The sequence below is a fragment of the Somniosus microcephalus genome, chromosome 18 (assembly GCF_052327205.1).
Source record: "Somniosus microcephalus isolate GS21.2 chromosome 18, FLI_Smic_1.0, whole genome shotgun sequence".
Classification (NCBI taxonomy): domain Eukaryota; kingdom Metazoa; phylum Chordata; class Chondrichthyes; order Squaliformes; family Somniosidae; genus Somniosus; species Somniosus microcephalus.
This window is the reverse complement of record NC_141004.1, coordinates 69995191-70016849: the sequence shown is the minus strand read 5'-3', so window position 1 is coordinate 70016849 and position 21659 is coordinate 69995191. Positions and strand designations below refer to the sequence as shown.

Sequence of the window (21659 nt, the reverse complement as noted above, 5' to 3'; positions counted from 1 at the left end):
AGGTAGACGTCTGCAGCTGCAGGCATGACTGTGTTTCAGTATACAGGAAACTTTGTGCTATCTGGCACCGACCTGTTGCCGTCCCATCAAAACTGCCGGACAAACCAGCGCTAATGTTGAAACATACGGAGATTTTGAGCTCCGTATCTGGCAACAAACCCTGTTGCTTAGCAACAGCTTCTAAACAGTCGGCCGTACCTTGCAAGCGTCTCTGTAGCTTAGCAACAGCTTCAGCGAGACCTTGCAGAGCCTGACTGGTGAAAAAAAAGCAACGAAAAGAAAAAAAAAAACGAACAAAACGGCTCCTGATTTTTGCCGGTGGCTCGAGCATTCCGGACAGTTAACCTCCGGATAAACCAAAGTTTCCTGTAATGATGACAAAATAAGGAATAAACGTATTACATTGCACATTTAATACATTATAAATTTGTATTTAGTGTCATGAATCTAAAGATGGACACTAGGTCCTCAACTCATTGCTGAAAGGATTTCAAGATGGCAGCCAGTTACCTGTGGAAAGATGTGCGTGTCAAAATTAATGTGTAGTTACAACACAAATTGGTATCTGTGACACATTGCTGCATCTGGATGACAGTGTCACCCACAAATAACCAGGAAGGAGCGCCCTGCTTCAGGATCAGGTTAGCCCATTCCCCGTCATGTACATCTGAAGGGGGGGGGGGCCCCCCCGAGAGGAAGGGGAAGTATTTTGAAATCCCAGCTACAAGGAATTCTAATTAACTTTGAACACTTCTTTCCTTGCCCATTTCTATTGATTTTTGAACGAAAGTACTTTACAAAGAGCTGCATTAAGACATCGCAGTTGGAATAAAACTGGTGAAGCAACCTGGTTAATCTGTACCGAGATTTACTCAGCTCCCTCTGGCCTCCGTAAATTCTATCGGCCAAGTCCTGCACACAGAGGAGTTTGTGCTGTTAGCCAGTCTCAAGCCAGGGCAGGCCAGAGGTGATCTAGTTGAATTCAAGATCCCTAGGCGGGAGAACTAATCACCAGCTAAGTTCTCGGATGGTGTCCCAGAGTAGGTGCGAGGTCCTTTAAACAAAACTCTCGATTTTCCTTTATCTACTCTTCCTGCCCCATTCTTATAATCACTCCCTTTAACCCCCAACTTCAAGCTTCGAGTCACCCAATTATTTCTCAATTTGCCTCTTCAGCTTCGCTGACATCATGCATTATGGGTCACGACCCTTGACCTAGGTTAGTCATAGTCAGAGTTATACAGCATAGAAAGAGGCCCTTCGGCCCATCGTGTCCGCGCCGGCCATCAAGCCCTGTCTAATCTAATCCCATTTTCCAGCACTTGGTCCGTAGCCTTGTATGCTATGACGTTTCAGGTGCTCATCTAAATGCTTCTTGAATGTTGTGAGGGTTCCTGCCTCTACCACCCTTTCAGGCAGTGAGTTCCAGATTCCAACCACCCTCTGGGTGAAAAAGTTTTTCTTCAAATCCCCTCTAAACCTCCTGCCCCTTACCTTGAATCTATGCCCCCTGGTTATTGACCACTCTACTAAGGGGAAAAGTTCCTTTCTATCTACCCTATTTATGCCCCTCATAATTTTGTACACCTCAATCAGGTCCCCCCTCAGCCTTCTCTGCTCTAAGGAAAACAACCCCAGCCTGTCCAGTCTCTCTTCATAGCTGAAGCGCTCCAGCCCAGGTAACACCCTGGTGAATCTCCTCTGCACCCTCTCCAATGCAATCACATCCTTCCTATAGTGTGGCGACCAGAACTGCACACCGTATTCCAGCTGTGGCCTAACTAGCGTTTTGTACAGCTCCATCATAACCTCCCTGCTCTTATATTCTATGCCTCGGCTAATGAAGGCAAGTATCACATATGCCTTTTAAACCACCTTATCTACCTGTCCCGCTGCCTTCAGGGATCTATGTACATGCACACCAAGGTCCCTCTGATCCTCTGTCCTTCCTAGGGTCCTACCAATCATTATGTATTCCCTTGCCTTGTTAGTCCTCCCAAAATGCATCACCCCACACTTTTCAGGGTTAAATTCCATTTGCCACTGTTCTGCCCATCTGACCAACCCGTCTATATCGTCCTGTAGCCTGAGGCTTCCCTCCTCGCTATTTACCACTCCACCAATTTCCGTGTCATCTGCAAACTTACTGATCATACCTCCTACATTCATATCTAAATCATTAATGTACACTACAAACAGCAAAGGACCCAGCACCGATCCCTGCGGTACACCACTGGACACAGGCTTCCAGTCACAAAAACAACCTTCGGCCATCACCCTCTGCCTCCTGCCACTAAGCCAATTTTGGATCCAATGTGGTTTCTTGGTGATAAAAGAAATGCGCGTTCCACGAAGCGGAGGACCACCCTAGTGAATATTAAATTACAATAATTGTGCACAAGGAATAGAAAGTATCACATCGCCACGCATTATCCCCCAAGCATTTTACAAGAGACAGAATCTCCTGAAAAGAAGCATTAAACAGGTAGTTTCTGCAATTCCAAATGTCACCTGCCCGTCCTTATCACAGGATGTTTGATGTAACAAATGGGCTTTGTACATTCTCCATAGTGACTGAGGCCTCACCTGAATTTCATCACACCGAATGAGTTTTTCCACTTCCTCCTTGTTCAGCAGCATGAATTCCTCGTGTTGAACAACCTCCGGAAAGTTCTTCTGGCTGAAAACTTCTGCTGCTTGCATCAGATCCACACAGCTGTGAGTCTCAGCAAACTCCTGGATTCCCAAACAGTTGGATGGGTCTAACTGGCTCTCCAAGAATTCACAGCAAGCCTGCTTCACACCTAGTGAAAAATATGCACAATACACGATCTGCACACAGCAATGGCCATGTGTTACTATTTTACATCACCAACCGCGCCCGCAGCAGGTAAATGATCCCCTCTGAATAAAAACAGAGACGAAGGTGTCGGCCGTGGATCAGCATTAGCACTCTCGCCCGAGTCAGAAGGTCGTGGGTTCAAGTCCCACTCCAGAGACTTGAGCCCATAATCTAGGCAGACACTCCAGTGCAGTACCGAGGGAGCGCTGCACCGTCGGAGGTGTCGTCTTTCAGATCAAACATTAACCAGAGGCCCTGTCCATCCTCTCAGGTGGATGTACAAGATCCCAGGCCACTTGGGAAATCTCCCGGTGTCCTGGCCCAAACTTACCCCCCAACCAACATCACTAAAACTGCCTAATTGGCTATTTATCTCACTGCTGTTTGTGGGACCTTGCTGTGCGCAAATTGGCTATTACATTTCCCTACATTGTGACAGTAGATATACTTCAAAAGTATTTCATTGGCTGTGAACGGCTTTGGGTCGTCCTGGGGTCCTCAAAAGCACAATATAAATGCAATTTATTTCTCTCTCTACACTGAAAACTGTTTTTTTCATGCCCCACAAGCAGCAGTGCTGGAGCAGCCATCTGCGATGCTTCACAGGCCAGAGGAAGGCTGACTGCTGATCCCAGGTCGTGTAGTGATGAAGTTTTAGCGAGGAGATTTTCTCACCTCTCAGCTGTGGGCTGTTCCTAGAGCGATGCGACTGAGAAGAGAGCTCACCTCTCAGCTGTGGGCTGTTCCTAGAGCGACGAGACTAAGAGAGCTCACATCTCAGCTGTGGGCTGTTCCTAGAGCGATGAGACTGAGAAGAGAGCTCACCTCTCAGCTGTGGGCTGTTCCGAGAGCGACGAGACTAAGAGAGCTCACATCTCAGCTGTGGGCTGTTCCTAGAGCGACGAGACTAAGAGAGCTCACATCTCAGCTGTGGGCTGTTCCTAGAGCGATGAGACTGAGAATAGAGCTCACCTTTCAGCTGTGGGCTGTTCCTAGAGCGACGAGACTGAGAAGAGAGCTCACCTCTCAGCTGTGGGCTGTTCCGAGAGCGACGAGACTAAGAGAGCTCACATCTCAGCTGTGGGCTGTTCCTAGAGCGACGAGACTAAGAGAGCTCACATCTCAGCTGTGGGCTGTTCCTAGAGCGATGAGACTGAGAAGAGAGCTCACCTTTCAGCTGTGGGCTGTTCCTAGAGCGATGAGACTGAGAAGAGAGCTCACCTTTCAGCTGTGGGCTGTTCCTAGAGCGATGAGACTGAGAAGAGAGCTCACCTTTCAGCTGGAGGAGGCAGGCTGCGGGAAGCAGCTCCTGAACATTCTCCACAGTGACATGGACCGTTTCTGTATACACAAAATCCAGCAAGATCTCCATGGTGGAGGCAGTCAGACCCTGGATAGCAACGTCAGGTTTATCTTTCTCCGAAAGCTGCAAGGAAAGAAACAGCGCCTCAATTACTCTTCGGAAACAAAAATTACAACATTTTCTACTCCCATTATAGGTACTGTTAGCTGTCAAGAGGATCAGACATCAGAATTTATCCAATCTCTGCGACACAATCCCCACATGCTCGTCCGCCCTGCGGGGCCGGTCCCCGCGCGCTCGCCCAGCCCGCGGCGCAAAATCCCCGCGCTCTCGCCCAGCCCGCGGCGCAAAATCCCCGCGCGCTCGCCCAGCCCGCGGGGGACAATCCCCGCGCGCTCGCCCAGCCCGCGGGGGACAATCCCCGCACGCTCGCCCAGCCCCGTGACACACAAACCCAGCACACTCAATCCACACACACTCGCCCACCCCGCGGGGACACTCACACACACACCCCCCACCCACCCCAGCGGGGACAATCCCCACACACGCACCCACCCTGCTGGGCCAATCCTCACACACGCACCCACCCTGCTGGGCCAATCCCCATACACTCACCCACCCTGCTGGGCCAATCCCCATACACTCACCCACCCTGCTGGGCCAATCACCAACACTCACCCACCCTGCTGGGCCAATCACCACACACTCAGCCCACCCTGCGGGGACAATCCCCGCACACTCAGCCCACCCTGCGGGGTCAATCCCCGCACACTCACCCACCCTGCGGGGACAATCCCCGCACACTCACCCACCCTGCGGGGACAATCCCCGCACACTCACCCACCTTGCGAGAGACAATCCCCGCACACTCACCCACCCGGCGGGGACAATCCACACACTCACCCACCCGGCGGGGACAATCGCCACACATCCACCCTGCGACACACAATCCCAATACACGCCCACCCACCCTGCGGCGACAATCCCCACACACACACCCAGCCCGCGACACAAAATCCCCACACACTCGCCCACCCCGCGACACAAAATCCCCACTCGCCCACCCCGCGACACACAAGCCCCACACTCGCCCACCCTGCGGGGGGCAAGCCCCGCACACTCGCCCACCTTGCGGGGGACAAGCCCCGCACACTCGCCCACCCCGCGGGGGACAATCCCCGCACGCCCGCCCACCCCGCGGGGGACAATCCCCGCACGCCCGCCCACCCCGCGGGGGACAATCCCCGCACGCCCGCCCACCCCGCGGGGGACAATCGCCGCACGCCCGCCCACCCCGCGGGGGACAATCCCCGCACGCCCGCCCACCCCGCGGGGGACAATCCCCGCACGCCCGCCCACCCCGCGGGGGACAATCCCCGCACGCTCGCCCACCCCGCGGGGGACAATCGCCGCACTCTCGCCCACCCCGCGGGGACAATCCCCGCACACTCGCCAACCCCGCACGCCAATGCCCACACACGCACCCACCCTGCCGAACCAATCCCCACACACTCACCCACCCTGCCGAGCCAATCCCCACACACTCACCCACCCTGCTGGGCCAATCCCCACACACTCACCCACCCTGCTGGGACAATCCCCGCACACTCAATCCACACACACTCGCCCGCCCCGCGGGGACACACACACACACACCCCCCACCCCCCCCCGGCGGGGCCAATCCCCACACACGCACCCACCCTGCTGGGCCAATGCCCACACACGCACCCACCCTGCCGGGCCAATCCCCACACACTCACCCACCCTGCCGAGCCAATCCCCACACACTCACCCACCCTGCTGGGCCAATCCCCACACACTCACCCACCCTGCTGGGCCAATCCCCACACACTCACCCACCCTGCTGGGCCAATCCCCACACACTCACCCACCCTGCTGGGCCAATCCCCACACACTCACCCACCCTGCTTGGCCAATCACCAACACTCACCCACCCTGTGACACACAATCCCCACACACTCACCCACCCTGCTGGGCCAATCCCCACACACTCACCCACCCTGCTTGGCCAATCACCAACACTCACCCACCCTGCTGGGCCAATCACCATACACTCAGCCCACCTTGTGAGAGACAATCCCCGCACACTCACCCACCCCGCAGGGACAATCCCCACACTCACCCACCCCGCGGGGACAATCCCCATACTCTCACACCCGGCGGGGACAATCCCCACACATCCACCCTGCGACACACAATCCCAATACACGCCCACCCACCCTGCGGCGACAATCCCCACACACACACCCAGCCCGCGACACAAAATCCCCACACTCGCCCACCCCGCGACACACAATCCCCACACTCGCCCACCCCGCGGGGGACAAGCCCCGCACACTCGCCCACCCCGCGGGGGACAAGCCCCGCACACTCGCCCACCCCGCGGGGGACAAGCCCCGCACACTCGCCCACCCCGCGGGGGACAAGCCCCGCACACTCGCCCACCCTGCGGGGGACAAGCCCCGCACACTCGCCCACCCTGCGGGGGACAAGCCCCGCACACTCGCCCACCCTGCGGGGGACAAGCCCCGCACACTCGCCCACCCTGCGGGGGACAAGCCCCGCACACTCGCCCACCCTGCGGGGGACAAGCCCCGCACACTCGCCCACCCTGCGGGGGACAAGCCCCGCACACTCGCCCACCCTGCGGGGGACAAGCCCCGCACACTCGCCCACCCTGCGGGGGACAAGCCCCGCACACTCGCCCACCCTGCGGGGGACAAGCCCCGCACACTCGCCCACCCTGCGGGGGACAAGCCCCGCACACTCGCCCACCCTGCGGGGGACAAGCCCCGCACACTCGCCCACCCTGCGGGGACAATCCCCGCACACTCGCCCACCCTGCGGGGACTATCCCCGCACACGCCCACCCTGCGGCAACAATCCCCCCCACATTCACCCGCCCCGTGACATACAAACCCGGCACACTCAATCCCCACACACTCACTTGCCCCGCGGGGACACTCGCCACCCCCGCGGGGACACTCGCCACCCCCCACGGCGGGGACACACTCACACACACACACCCCACCCCCCCCGGGCGGGGCCAATCCCCACACACTCAGCCCACCCTGCGGGGCCAATCCCCACACACTCAGCCCACCCTGCGGGGCCAATCCCCACACACTCAGCCCACCCTGCGGGGCCAATCCCCACACACTCAGCCCACCCTGCGGGGCCAATCCCCACACACTCAGCCCACCCTGCGGGGCCAATCCCCACACACTCAGCCCACCCTGCGGGGCCAATCCCCACACACTCAGCCCACCCTGCGGGGCCAATCCCCACACACTCAGCCCACCCTGCGGGGCCAATCCCCACACACTCAGCCCACCCTGCGGGGCCAATCCCCACACACTCAGCTCACCCTGCGGGGCCAATCCCCACACACTCAGCCCACCCTGCTGGGCCAATCCCCACACACTCAGCCCACCCTGCTGGGCCAATCCCCACACACTCGCCCACCCTGCTGGGCCAATCCCCACACACTCGCCCACCCTGCTGGGCCAATCGCCAACACTCACCCACCCTGTGACACACAATCCCCACACACTCAGCCCACCCTGTGACACACAATCCCCACACACTCAGCCCACCCTGTGACACACAATCCCCACACACTCAGCCCACCCTGTGACACACAATCCCCACACACTCAGCCCACCCTGCGGGGACAATCCCCACACACTCAGCCCACCCTGCGGGGACAATCCCCACACACTCAGCCCACCCTGCGGGGACAATCCCCACACACTCAGCCCACCCTGCGGGGACAATCCCCACACACTCAGCCCACCCTGCGGGGACAATCCCCACACACTCAGCCCACCCTGCGGGGACAATCCCCACACACTCAGCCCACCCTGCGGGGACAATCCCCACACACTCAGCCCACCCTGCGGGGACAATCCCCACACACTCAGCCCACCCTGCGGGGACAATCCCCACACACTCAGCCCACCCTGCGGGGACAATCCCCACACACTCAGCCCACCCTGCGGGGACAATCCCCACACACTCAGCCCACCCTGCGGGGACAATCCCCACACACTCAGCCCACCCTGCGGGGACAATCCCCACACACTCAGCCCACCCTGCGGGGACAATCCCCACACACTCAGCCCACCCTGCGGGGACAATCCCCACACACTCAGCCCACCCTGCGGGGACAATCCCCACACACTCAGCCCACCCTGCGGGGACAATCCCCACACACTCAGCCCACCCTGCGGGGACAATCCCCACACACTCAGCCCACCCTGCGGGGACAATCCCCACACACTCAGCCCACCCTGCGGGGACAATCCCCCCACACTCGCCCACCCTGCGGGGGACAATCCCCACACTCGCCCACCCTGCGGGGGACAATCCCCACACACTCACCCCACCCTGAAGGTGATCTCCACACTGATACACCTCCATACAAATGGTCATGAACATCAATGCAGTACAGCACGAGTGTGGCATCACCCAGCCAAGTATAATGATAACCTCTGGGAACTATTAAATGAACAGGGTCACTTAACACTTGCTACAGGCACACTCATAAAAGGATGAATAATGATGTAATAAAACTCACTACGCACTTGGTTTGAGTATAAAGCAAGGCTTTAATCAACTTGTTTCAGAATATGGAGGTCTAGTTGTACTTCACTAGTTCCTGTCTTACAAAATGTCCCTGGGAACTGGGCCCACGCCCGAGTATTTATACTCCTTGGACGGCGCCACCAGCTGGCCGTCCAGCGTTATTTCACGAGTAGTTTCTTGATGAATGATGAGATTTATAACATTCTTCCTGCCTAAAAGATTTGGAAGTCCGACGACTTCCTCTTAGCGGATTAGACGGACCACGAACAGCCGCAGTCTTTTAGATTTTTGTTTGTGGCTAGAAGGCACGTCTCCCCAGACCATGTCTTGGTCCCTGGGCCACTTGATCCATACCGGTGGATCGACAGGGCCTGTGTTGCTCTGATCGACCCGAGGGAGGCTGGGGAGACCGTGACTCCAGGTGTGGGTCCCCACAGGCGCAGAACTGGCTTCATCCTGTTGGATAGCCGGGGATTGACTGGCGTCCTGACCTCGGGTGGCCATCCCACGGGGAGCGCTCGGCTCCCCGAGTGGATCTGGTGGGGGCAGCTGGCAGATCTCTCGATGCCCCAGGTAGGGCGTCATCTTCGGGGTAGCGCAGAGTGTCGGCATCATCCCCGTGGGTCCCTCTATCGGTTGGGTCCGTGGAACCGGCCGGACACGGAGCCAGGTCCCGGAGCGAAACGGTGGACTCCCGGCCATCCGGGTACCGCACGTGCGCGTACGTGGGGTTGACATCTGCGAGTTCAACCTCGTCGACGAGAGGATCGGTTTTAGATGATCGGATGAATCTTCGGAGCAGCACGGTGCCGGGAGCTGCCAACCATGACGGTAGAGACGTCCCATGGATGAAGCGGCACTGGAAGCTGAAGAATTGCTCGTGAGGTGTGACGTTGGTAGACGTAGAAAGGTAACGCCAGGATGGCATAAGTCAGCATGAAGATCCGCAAGAGTCGAAGTTGACATAGAAGAGCAGAATGCCCGCGTGAGGGTATCCGGGGCCACATTCTCTTTGCTGGGTCGATAATGTATGGTGTATCCAAAGGCAGCCAATTCCATCTTCCAGAGTTGTATTTTGTTATTCTTGATCTTAGTGCGTTTCCGGTTATCCAGCATAAAGGCCACGGAGCGCTGATTGGATATAAGTGTGAAATGGCGACGAGTGAGAAAATGACTCCATTTACGTACTGCTTCGATGATGGCCGTAGCCTCCTTCTTGACAGGAGGATAATGGAGCTCGCTACCCTGCAAAGTTCTGGACAGAAATGCAACGGGTCGACCACCTTGATTCAAGGTAGCAGAGATCGCCACATCCGATGCATCGCACTCGACCACGAAAGGAAGATTTTCATCAATGGAACGAAGCGTGGCTTTATCCAGTTGTCGCTTGAGGAGGTTGAAAGCTGAAATAGCCGTTGCCTCCAAGGGAAATGACTTCGCGTGAAGCAGGGGCTGGATCTTGTCGGAGAAGTGGGGTATCCACTTCACATGATAGGCGAACATGCAGAGTGCCCGACGAAGAAAGCCGAGATTCGTAGGGGGAGGGAGCTCCTGAAGCGGACGAAGTCGCTCCGGATCCGGTTTGATGACACCATTGCCCACCCAGTAGCCAAGGACGTTGACTGATGGTACTGATTTCACAGATTTGGACTAATTTAAGGTTAAGTTGCGACGAAGGAGAACGTCAAAAAATTTCTGGAGGTTGGCATCATGCTCCTTCTGGTCATGACCAGCAATGGTGATATTATCCAGGTATGGAAAAGTGTCCGTTCAAGTTCTCCTGTTTGACTAGGCTATCCATTGCCCATTGAAAGACGGCCACCCCATTGGTGACCCCAAATGGAAGGCGACAAAACTGGTAAAGCCGACCATTGGCCTCAAAGGCCGTATACTTCTTGTCAGAGTCCTTTAACGGCACTTGATGATATGTGCTCTTTAAATCAAAAGTTGAAAATACCTTGTAGTTGGCAAGGTTATTGACCATGTCATCGATGCGTGGTAGTGGGTAGGCTTCCAGGTCGGTATACTGGTTAATAGTTTGCGAGTAATCGATGCAAAGACGTTTCTTGTGTTGCTTCAGAGGATTTTTAACAACGATGACTTGAGCCCGCCAGGAAGATGAACATGGCTCAATGATACCGTCAGCTAGAAGGCGAGAGATTTCTGTCTCGATAAAGGAGCGATCATCTTGACTGAAACGTCGTGATTTAGTGACTATGGGCTTACGTCGGGGGGGGGGGGGAAAGATTGGCAAACAAGGAGGGCTCGTCAAGCGAAGCCGCCGAAAGCGCACAAAACGGTACTTTGGAAATAGTAAGCTCCGGCTTTGACCCTCCAAACTCGAAAGTGAGTCTTTTGTGTTGTTTCTGGAAATCCTGTCCCAGGAGCACATCACTGCATAGGTTCTTGAGCACCCCAAGCCGGGTGGAGAAATAAGTGCGGCCATTGAGAATAAGGTCGACAAGACAAAAGCCGGAAGAATTGGTGGTCAGTGTCGTCAGAGCCATTGCAATTTCCCTGTCCGAGGGGTAAATACGCAGTTTTAACTTACTGACAGCCCGCTCACTAATGAAGTTGTCAGAGCTGCATGAGTCGATTAGTGCACTCAAAATGTGTCCATTTACCGAAACCTTCGTGGCTGCATGGGACAGACTTTGGGGAAAAACAGCAGTGATGGGAGGAGGGGCAGTTTTACCCTTGACAGCTGTAACCTTAGTAGTGGCTCTTGGGGGAGGAGCAGTTTTATAGATTGTAGCTGCAAAACTAACAGGAGCTCTCGACTGGCATACCTTAGAAAAGTGGCCTTTCTTACTAACAGCGGCTCTTAACTGGCATACCTTAGAAAAGTGACCTTTCTTGTTGCAATGATTGCAGGTCGCGTTACGAGCAGGACAAAATTTCCTATAATGGAACGCACCTCCACAGAAGAAACACTTCCTTCCAGATTGCCAAGATGCCACTAGGGCGGGGTCGTCATCAGTGTAGGTTTCTAGGGTATGGTTGTCATCAGCCGGGTTGGAGTCGTCATCCATGAGGGCTTCCGCCCGAGGCCTATCGAAAGAGTCACTAAAAGTAATAACAGCAGCCCGTGCACGTGGTGAAAGATAGGTGTCTGCATTCCTCTTTGCTAAGTCCAGAGAACATGCCTGGTCATAGGCAGCCTGTAACTTGAGGGTTTAATTCTCCAACAGACGCTGCGTATGAAGGGAGACGCAATCCCATTAATAAAGGAATCACGAATTAACTCCTCCTGGTACTGCTCAGCTGTAACAGCTTTAAGATTACAATCCTTGCTGAGCCTGCGAAGTTTCTGAAGGAATTCATCAAGTGATTCCCCGGGTTGTTGTCGAGCTGTGGCCAGTAGATGCCGAGCAAAAACATTTGGGGACTTGACATACAGCTGCTATAGTATTTGGATAGCGGCGTCATAGTCTACACAGTCCTTCGATATAATCAAACACGAGGGGATACATAATTAGCAAGTATCTCTAATATATCAGGAACATTTTCACCACACACCCTGAGGAAGTTGCTGAAAGTACGATACCAGTGCTCCCATACCTTAGCGGCTGTAAGTGAATTCGGGTCCAGGTCGAGACGGGCGGGTCTGAATAGTTTCTCCATGACGGATCGATTACTTGTCTGAGTTCACTTCTACGGTTCGAGTCGTAGCTGGCTGTTCCCGAAATCACCCAAAGCATGGAGTCGATATCAAGTTGATTAAATTGACGTAATAAAACTCACTACACACTTGGTTTGAGCATAAAGCAAGGCTTTAATCAACTTGTTTCAGAACATGGAGGTCTAGTTGTACTTCACTAGCTCCTTGTCTTACAAAATGTCCCGGCAAGCTGGGGCCGACGCCCGAGTATTTATACTCCTTGGACGGCGCCACCAGCTGGCCGTCCAGCGTTATTTCACGAGTAGTTTCTTGATGAATGATGAGATTTATAACAAATACCTTTTACCCGGTCCCTTCCTGGCAAACAGTAATGACTGTGAGAAAGCAGCAGAAATTCTCATTACAGGGTGGAATGCGGCTCAGAAAAACAAAATTCTAACCAGCAGCTGAAGGACCCCGAGGTATTTTCCAGGAGACCCAAAAAGAACTGGGTCAGGAAAAGAACGGCACGTGTTTCTGCAGCTGCCCCACCGCCTGTGGAGACTTGTATTGCAATCCCACAGAGATGGATTCAACTTTTTTTTATTCATTCAATTTTTTTTTAATTAATTCTCGGGATGAAGGCGTCGCTGGCAAAGCTACATCCATTGCCCATCCCTAGTTGCCCTGAGAAGGTAGTGGTGGGACTTCTTGAACCACTGATAGTGATTTTGGTGCATCTGAGGGGCTCGCTCGGCCACGTCAGAGGACAGTTAAGAGTCAACCACGTTGGTGTGGGACTGGAGTCACGCATAGGCCAGACCGGGTGAGGACGGCAGGTTTCCTTCCCTAAAAGGACATTCGTGAACCAGCTGGGTTTTTAATGACAATCCGACATCTTCACGGTCACTTTTACTGAGACTTATTTCCAGATTCGTTTGAAACTGAATTCAAATTCTCAAACTGCTGGAATTTGAACTAGTGTTCCCTGGATTATTAGTCCACACATCTGGATTCCTAGTGCAGTAACATAGCTACAGGAAACTTTCTGGTGTCCGGCACTGACGGGACCGAGCTGGTGCCGTACCAACCAGCGCTAATGTTAAAACATACGGAGCTTTTCAGCTCCGTGTGAATCAACAAACCCTGTTGCTTAGCAACAGCTTCAAAACAGTCGGCCGCAGCTTAAAAGCGTCTCTGTAGCTAAGCAACAGCTTCAGCTAGACCTTGCAGAGCCTGACTGGAAAAAAAAAAAGCAACGAGAAGTAAAAAAACGAATAGGAAACGGCTCCTGAATTTTGACGGTAGATAAGAGCTTTCCGGACATTTAACCTCCGGAAAAACGAAAGTTTCCTGTACTATGTTATTGTACCCTATATGATCATCTTCTTCAGTCAAGTGTAGTTTTCCATGTTTAAATGTGGTTTGCACACACAGCAACAGTGTGCCAGGCTGGTTTACACTGTCAAAGCTTTATTGCTGGGAACCATTAAATGAAAAGGATCAATAACATTTGCCACCATGCCTCATGTAGCCCTTTCAGTTCAGCACTCAATAGGTGCCGGCAACCAAAGACACACTCGTAAAAGGATGAATACATTTTACCCGGGCCCCTCTTGGCAAACAGTAATGACTGAGAAAGCAGCAGAAATTCTCATTACAGGGTGGAATGCGACTCCGACAAACAAAATGCTAACCAGCAGCTGAAGAACCCCCGAGGTGTTTTCCAGGAGAAACAAAAAGAACTGGGTCAGGGAAAGAACAGCACGTGTTTCTGAAGCTGCCCCACCACTTGTGGAGACTTGTATTGCAATCCCATGGAGATGAATTCAGCAAATCACCAAGGGAAACAGTTAAATACGCTTCACTACCAGTAACTGGTTTTTAAATCAGGTAATAACAGGGCTACAATTAGACACAGAAGTTAAACTGGAACCATTAATCAAGCTGTTTTTTTTAGAATGTTGTTCAAAAGGAATTAAGCCTTCTTTCTCAACCAGGAGAAAGAGTTCTCACTCCATGGGCCTGCAGAAAAGGCACATCCCCGAGTATTTCAGAGAGACAACTGTGATTCTCCAATTATGGGAGGCACTGGTTCTGGGCCAAGACTAACTAATCTCTACCCCTCCGAGATATAACATGGGGCTACTGTGCAACAATCAGATGGGAGTTCCTCCTTAACCATTGAAATCGAGTCTCATCCTACAGTCTCCCACTAATTCAAACGGAGGAGCTCTACATACACCCTTCAATCTTTCGCTCCTCTTATAATCTTCAGGCTTTTAAACACAAGCTGGGCATCAACTAATCACTACTTCCTGCAGGCCTCATCCCTTCACTATGGTTTCTCAATTAAAAATAACTTGTCTCATACGGAGCAGTTTGAATTAGATCATCAAAGAAATGCTAAATTACACCCTTTCTTTACGACATGTCCAAGCATCAGAATATGGAAACACATTAATATGTATACCTGGATACGAAATGGTAGTGAGACAAACCTTATTTCCTTTAGTGGGGGAATCCAGTAAAAAGGAGGCACAATCTTAAAATTAGGAACATAGGAAGGAACACGAGTAGACCATTCAGCCCCTTGAACCTGTTCGCCATGTAATGAGATCATGGCTGATCTGTATCTTAGTTCCATTTATCCACCTTGGTTCCATATCCCTTGCCTAACAGAAATCTGTCAATCTCCATCTTGAACATTTTCAATTGGCCTAGCCTCAAAAGCTTTTTGGTGGAGAGTGTTCCAGATTTCCACTTCCAGCGAGGTCATTCAGGAATGAAATCAGGAAGCACTTTGTCACACAAAAGGTAGTGGAAATCATCAAGAAAAGTGAGAAGTCAGGAAAATGTTATTCGCGAGCTGTTGGAACAGGGAATGTTTTTCCAGAGGAAGTAGCTGAGATCGAGACCATCACATTTTTTAGAGGGAAAATTGGATAAATACGAACGTAAGAAATAGGAGCAGGAGTAGGCCATTCAGCCCTTTGAGCCTGCTCCGCCATTCAATAAGATCATGGCTGATCTTCTATCTCACCTCCACCTTCCCGCACTATCCCCATATCCCTCGAGTCCTTTAGTATCCAAAAATCTATCCATCTCTGTCTTGAATATACTCAACGACTGAGCACCCACAGCCCTCTGGGGCAGAGAATTCCAAAGATTCACAACCCTTTGAGTGAAGAAATTTCTCCTCATCTCAGTCCTAAATGTCCTATGTGAACCCCTTATTCTGAGACTGTGACCCCTGGTTCCAGACTCTCCAGCCAGGGGAAACATCCTCCCAGCACCTACCCTGTCAAGCCCCTTAAGAATTTTATATGTTTCAATGAGATCACCTCTCATTCTTCTAAACTCTAGGGAATACAGCCCTAGTCTACTCAATCTCTCCTCATAGGATAATCCCCTCATCCCAGGAATCAGTCTAGTTAATCTTTGTTACACTCCCTCGAAGACAAGTATATCCTTCCTTAGGTAAGGAGACCAAAACTGTACACAGTACTCCAGGTGTGGTCTCACCAAGGCCCTATACAATTGTATTAAAACTTCCCTACTCTTACACTCCAATCCCTTTGTAATAAAGACTAACATTTGCTTTCCTAATTGCTTGCTGTACCTGCATGCTAACTTTCTGTGATTTGTGTACAAGGACACCCAGGTCCCTCCGAATACCAACATTTCCCAGCTTCTCACCATTTAAAAAATATTCTGCTTTTCTATTTTTCCTACCAAAGTGGATAATGTCACACTTCTCCACATTATATTGCACATTATATTCCATCTGCCCTGTTCTTACCCACTCACTTAACCTGTCTATATCTCTCTGCAGCCTCTTTGCGTCCTCCTCACAGCTTACTTTCCCACATAACTTTGTATCAGCAAACATGGATACATTACACTCGGTCCCCTCACCTAAGTCATTATTATAGATTGTGAATAGCTGAGGCCCAAGCACTGATCCTTGCGGTACCCCACTAGTTACAGCCTGCCAACCTGAAAATGATTTGTTTATTCCTACTCTCTGTTAACCAATCCTCAATCCATGCTAGTATATTAGCCCCAATCCCATGAGCCCTCATTTTGTGTGGCACCTGATCAAGTGCTTTTTGAAAATCCAAATATACTACATCCACTGGTTCCCCCTTATCTACCCTGCTAGTTACAAACTCAAAAAACTCTTCACAGATTTGTCAAAAAGGATTTCCCTTTCATAAATCCGTGTTGACTCGGCCCAATCCTATTATTATTTTCTAAGTGCCCTGTTACCACATCCCTATAATAGGTTTTAGCATTTTCCCTACTACTGATATCAGGCCAACTGGCCTGTAGTTCCCTGTTTTCTCTCTCCCTCCTTTCTTGAATAGCGGGGTTACATTTGCTTCCTTCCAATCTGCTGGGACCGTTCTAGAATCTAGGGAATTCTGGAAGATCAAAACCAATGCACCCACTATCTCTGTAGCCACCTCTTTTACAACCCTAGGAGAAAGGCCTTCAGGGCCAGGGGATTTGTCGACTTTTAGTCCCATTAATTTCTCCAGTATTATTTCTTTACTAATCCTACTTTCTTTAAGTTCCTCATTAGATCCTTGGTTCCCTAATATTTCTGGAATGTTTTTTGTGTCTTCTACCGTGAAGCCACATACAAAGTATTTGTTTGATGTCTCTGCCATTTCCTTATTCCCCATTATAGTTTCTCGTGTCTCTGCCTCTAAATGTTCGAAATGTGGAAGATACGCAGCTTATAGGGGCAGAGCAGGGCAGTGGGATTAGTTTTTTTGGATTGCTCTAGCAAAAAAACGTTGGGCTAAATGGCCTCTTTCTGAATTCCAATGGTTCTGTGCTGTAAGCTGGTCACTTGGAGCATTACATGTTGACTGTCCATCCAGCCTTCTCTCGTTTGGGAAAGAAAGATGTATGGACAGGCCAAGGCACAGAGTAGTGACTCTCTTGCTTGACTTTCCTGGCTGACGTTTACAGACAGAAATCCAGCAGCAGCAGCAGCAGCCTGCCAGCTTACCTCACTGGTGAACATGGCGCAGAAGTAATCGCTGCACGCTGCCAGCACAATACGATGAGCAGGAAAGTCCTTGCTGTCAACTCGCAATGTGACATCGCACAGGGTGTTACTCTTCCTCAGGGAGTTCATAGTGTTAAGAATGGACTTGGCGTGTGAGTTGGTCATTATATCCCGAGGAGCCATGTTGAGCTTTGCCACTTGTAAAGCCAGTGAAAAGAGATCTAGTCACCTACAGCTGGATTAAAATCAGACCAACCAATGCATTATTAAAAGACTAGGAGAACGCGTCCTCTGATATTTAATACTTTTTTTGCAAAATTTATGAAGCCATAAGATTAATATAGATTTTTTAACCACTTTTGGGGAAGAAAATATTTAACATTACCCGTAAGACCACTGATATGTGTCCAGAATACCCACCCCCTCCTCAGCTCTTTGCTGTTATTCCTGCCCGTTTGCTAACTTTGATTGCAATTTCCTTCATTGTGCCAACCCTTTGACCGAGACCTCTTTCCGTTCCAGGACAATGCGTCACACCGACCGTGTCACACTGACCGTGTCACACCGACCGTGTCACACCGACCGTTTGTGACTCTCCTCATCGGCTATCCCAAGCCACTCCCCTTACCTGAATTCAATTCTACCCATTGGCCGTCCACACTGTTGCTAATCCACCAGGCTACCCCACACACAGCACCCATCACCCTTCTTAAAAGATGCCGCACTTCAAATCAGAGGCTCGTTCCTCAAGTTTTTATATTTCAGATTAAGTTTATTTTCACATATGAATCAGATACAGATTATGTGCATTTTCCTTTACATCAGCTAAAATACATTTTGTGATCTTGGGATTAGTGCATTTTGGTTCCAAGACACAGATTGTCTTTTGTTGATAAACCCCAATCAACACAAACCTAAGCAAGCTGGCAGTTCTATCTATTGGTTTCCCTTCTACAACACAACAAAACCTTCTTTGTATCTCTGTCCATTGTCACCACAACTCTTAACCCAACCACCAAGTCATAAGATCACCCAGTCACTCACCACCACTCTCTAACCAAGACTCTAAGGTGTCAGCCTTGGCTCAGTGGTAGCACTCTTGCCTCTGAGTCAGAAGGTTGTGGGTGTCAGCCCCATAATATAAACTGATACTTAGGGAGTGCTGGATTATTGGAGGTGCTGTCTTTCAGATCAGACGTTAAACTGAGGTCCCTCTCAAATGGACTTAAAAGATCCCATGCACTATTTGAAGAGGAGCAGGGGAGTTCTCCCTGTGTGCAAACCAATATTTATCCCTCATCTATCACTAATAAAAAAGACAGATTATCTGGTCAATTATCTCACTGCTGTTTGTGGGACCTTCTTGTGTGCAAATTAGCAGCCAAGTTTCCTACAATAAAAGTGACTACACTTCAAAAGTACTTCATTGGCTATAAAGCACTTTTGGGACGTGTCGAGGTCGTGAAAGGTGCTATGTAAATACAAGCTCACTCTTTCTACCATATTTTCATTTCAAGATGTCTCTTCGCCAATGGCACTTCTATATATAAAAGTCATGACCATTCCTCCACCATCCCTATAGTATACAATGGGACTGGCTAGCTTTTCTCAATACTTCAAATCATTTACTTACGTAGTGCTTTATCACATTGAAATGTCCCAAAAAAAACCTCACCCGCAGAATTATTTTTGAAGTCCAGGTATTGACGGTTCTGCAGATAAGTTTTTCAGTATTTTTGCTTCTCTTAGAAAAACATTTCTATTGTTAGGCAGCAAACTGAAACAAAGATCTACGCAGAATTTGTATGAAAGGGAAAAAGAAGTCAGTGCTGCCTAGTCGGAAAGCTGAAGTAACTCCATGAAAGTAATATCATTGAAACCACAAAGCCAGTGAATTTTTTTCCATTTTGCTAAAAGGTGCTTCTGAATTTCAGAACTTCTCTATAAATAGCAACAATAATGTGAATGTAAAGTAACTGCAGTCTGTAATACTCCCGAGCAAGAATATACAACAATTTGTTTCAAATAATTCCTGCCAAAGCCAGTCAGAAACAGCCTGGTGGAGACCGACTATTTGAGGCCTCCCCACCAGAAGGACCAGCTAAGGGGATGTTTCAGGCACATCTGATTTTTAGGCAGCAGCCATTAAGGTAATCGCGAACCGGCATACTGATCCCAGCGTTTACCAACTAAAACATTCAGACCCTGTCTGTAGAACATGGATTTAACAGGCTCTGGAAAACATCCCCAGGAACATGCACGGTACATCAATTTTACATAAATATGGCATATTTCCGGCAACACTGGGCAGGAGCTGCCACGTGTGAAGTTTTGACTACGGATAGTTTACAGTACCCTTTCTGGATTAAAACAGAATGCCAAGGTGGGACTGTTGTAACCAGCACTTTCCTGGCAGAAGCATGGCTTAATTGCCAACTCTTGATTCTGCTCCACTCAGATTTGTACAGGAGCAACAGATTAGACACATTGCTCCAATTGAGCGTGGACTGAAGCTTTATTCAGTCCAACAGTCTTAATGAAGTTTGTACTCAACTTAAGTTCAGGAATGATAGATGGATCTGCTCTGCTGCCTGACAAATCAAAATTACATCAATATTAATGCATTAAACCAAATGGCATGAACTCAGACTCTGCTGTCTGTGGTGCTGCAGTATTAAACAGTGCAGTGGCAGCTTGGAGGGAACCCTTGCAATGCTGAACAGCACCAAATCAACAAGCAGTCTGATCACAACAACACTGAAGACAGTTCGAATTGCAAAGGCATGTTTGATAATATGGTTTGCAAATATTATCAGAAATGCTAAAAGTAATTGGACTCATATTCATCCTTATGACACAGAAAGCGTTTGTTCTTACATTCACTTGCTGAACCAGAGTTACTAGAGCATCCGATAAGCCATGGGAGAGCTCCAGTCTGCCAGCTCCGTACAATTACTCCCAAACCTTTCAGTTCTCCCAGAACAGGGCTGGCTAACTTCACGGGACATCTGTCATTTCAGTCGCCTTCAGCCATACCCAGTCATACCACCTGGAATATTAATAAAAAGGATCAATACTGTAAAACCGATTCATTTACCAAAAAGTACATTTCCACTACATCTGCACATCCCAAGTCCCACAGAATATAATTCACTGAATCAATATTTACAACAGGTTCCTTAAACCAAGGCAAACTGACAAGCCTCCTATTGGCTTCCACTCTATGCGGGAGGGGAAATAGTTCAACTCTACGCTACCAGCAGTGAACTGCACCCACTGGGGGGCCCGCAAATGAAATTCAGCCATGCACTGGGCAAACATTTACTTTAAATGGGACATAGGAAAACAACAGCACCTTATACTTATTTAGACTTGGCAATGGCCAAGTAACCTGTGCAGACTCGATTAGTGGCATCAAGCTTTTCTTTGTTAACTACTTCTAACTCTCTAGAGTACGTTCACATTTTTGAAGGATGCATACGCTGTCTTGTTCAGCTTTGTCTGCCCTGGCACCACCGATGTTTGTGCAACAAGCCCAGCTCTGCCACCATTTTATCATTTGGTGGCACATCGTGTACCAAGGGTCTGTAATCGCATGAAATAGTTTGCAGTTTTAACTCACTAATTACCTGCAGGAAACCGAGTTTTACAATCCCTTCAAAGCCTTGTCTTACCCTCCCTCGAGCCCTTCGTCCCAACTCCCCCCCCCCCCCCCCCCTCGCCCCACCATCGGTGCCAGAGCATCCAGCAACATCAAGCCCACTCTGAACCCCTCCATCTTGCTTCCTCTGTTATTCCCCACCCCGGGTTAAAGCCCGGGGCCCGGGCTCCTCTCTCCCCGGGGGCCCGGTGCTCGGGCTCCTCTCTCCCCGGGGGCCCGGGGATCGGGCTCCACTCTCCCCGAGGGCCCGGTGCTCGGGCTCCTCTCTCCCCGGGGGCCGGGCTCCTCTCTCCCCGGGGGCCGGGGATCGGGCTCCGCTCTCCCCGGGTTGTCCCGGGGCCTGGGCTGACCACGGGCCGTGGTGAAAGCCGCTCCTTCCTTACAAGGCGTTTCTCCGCCAGCCCCTTCGTCCCGTCCACTCGGTGAGGGGCTCGGCCGCACCGCCCGCCCAGTGCCCCGCGACCTCACTCGGGGCCGCTCCCTCACCGCCCAGTGCCCCGCTACCTCACTCGGGGCCGCTCCCTCACCGCCCAGTGCCGCGCTCCCTCACTCGGGGCCGCTCACTCACTCACTCACCGCCGGCTCGGCTCCGAAAAACGGACTACACCTCCCACAGTCCA

At 51.0% G+C, this 21659-nt stretch overlaps 1 protein-coding gene across 10 annotated transcripts in view; it reads right to left on the bottom strand.

The window, feature by feature from the left end:
* Nucleotides 1–21659, bottom strand: part of klhl12 (kelch-like family member 12) — a 49707-nt gene extending 28048 nt beyond the window's left edge. For 3 of the 10 annotated variants that reach the window (XR_015081742.1, XM_086011640.1, XM_086011649.1), the window contains exons 1-5: nucleotides 21616–21659; nucleotides 20256–20427; nucleotides 17379–17613; nucleotides 4115–4268; nucleotides 2587–2804 (exon numbers count right to left, since the gene is read on the bottom strand). Coding sequence is in view for 9 of the 10 variants with exons in the window: in XM_086011640.1 (XP_085867766.1) it covers nucleotides 2587–2804; nucleotides 4115–4268; nucleotides 17379–17561 (555 nt within the window). In the remaining variant the exon portion in view is untranslated. The other 7 variants (XM_086011647.1, XM_086011644.1, XM_086011646.1 and 4 more) reach the window with 7 other exon arrangements.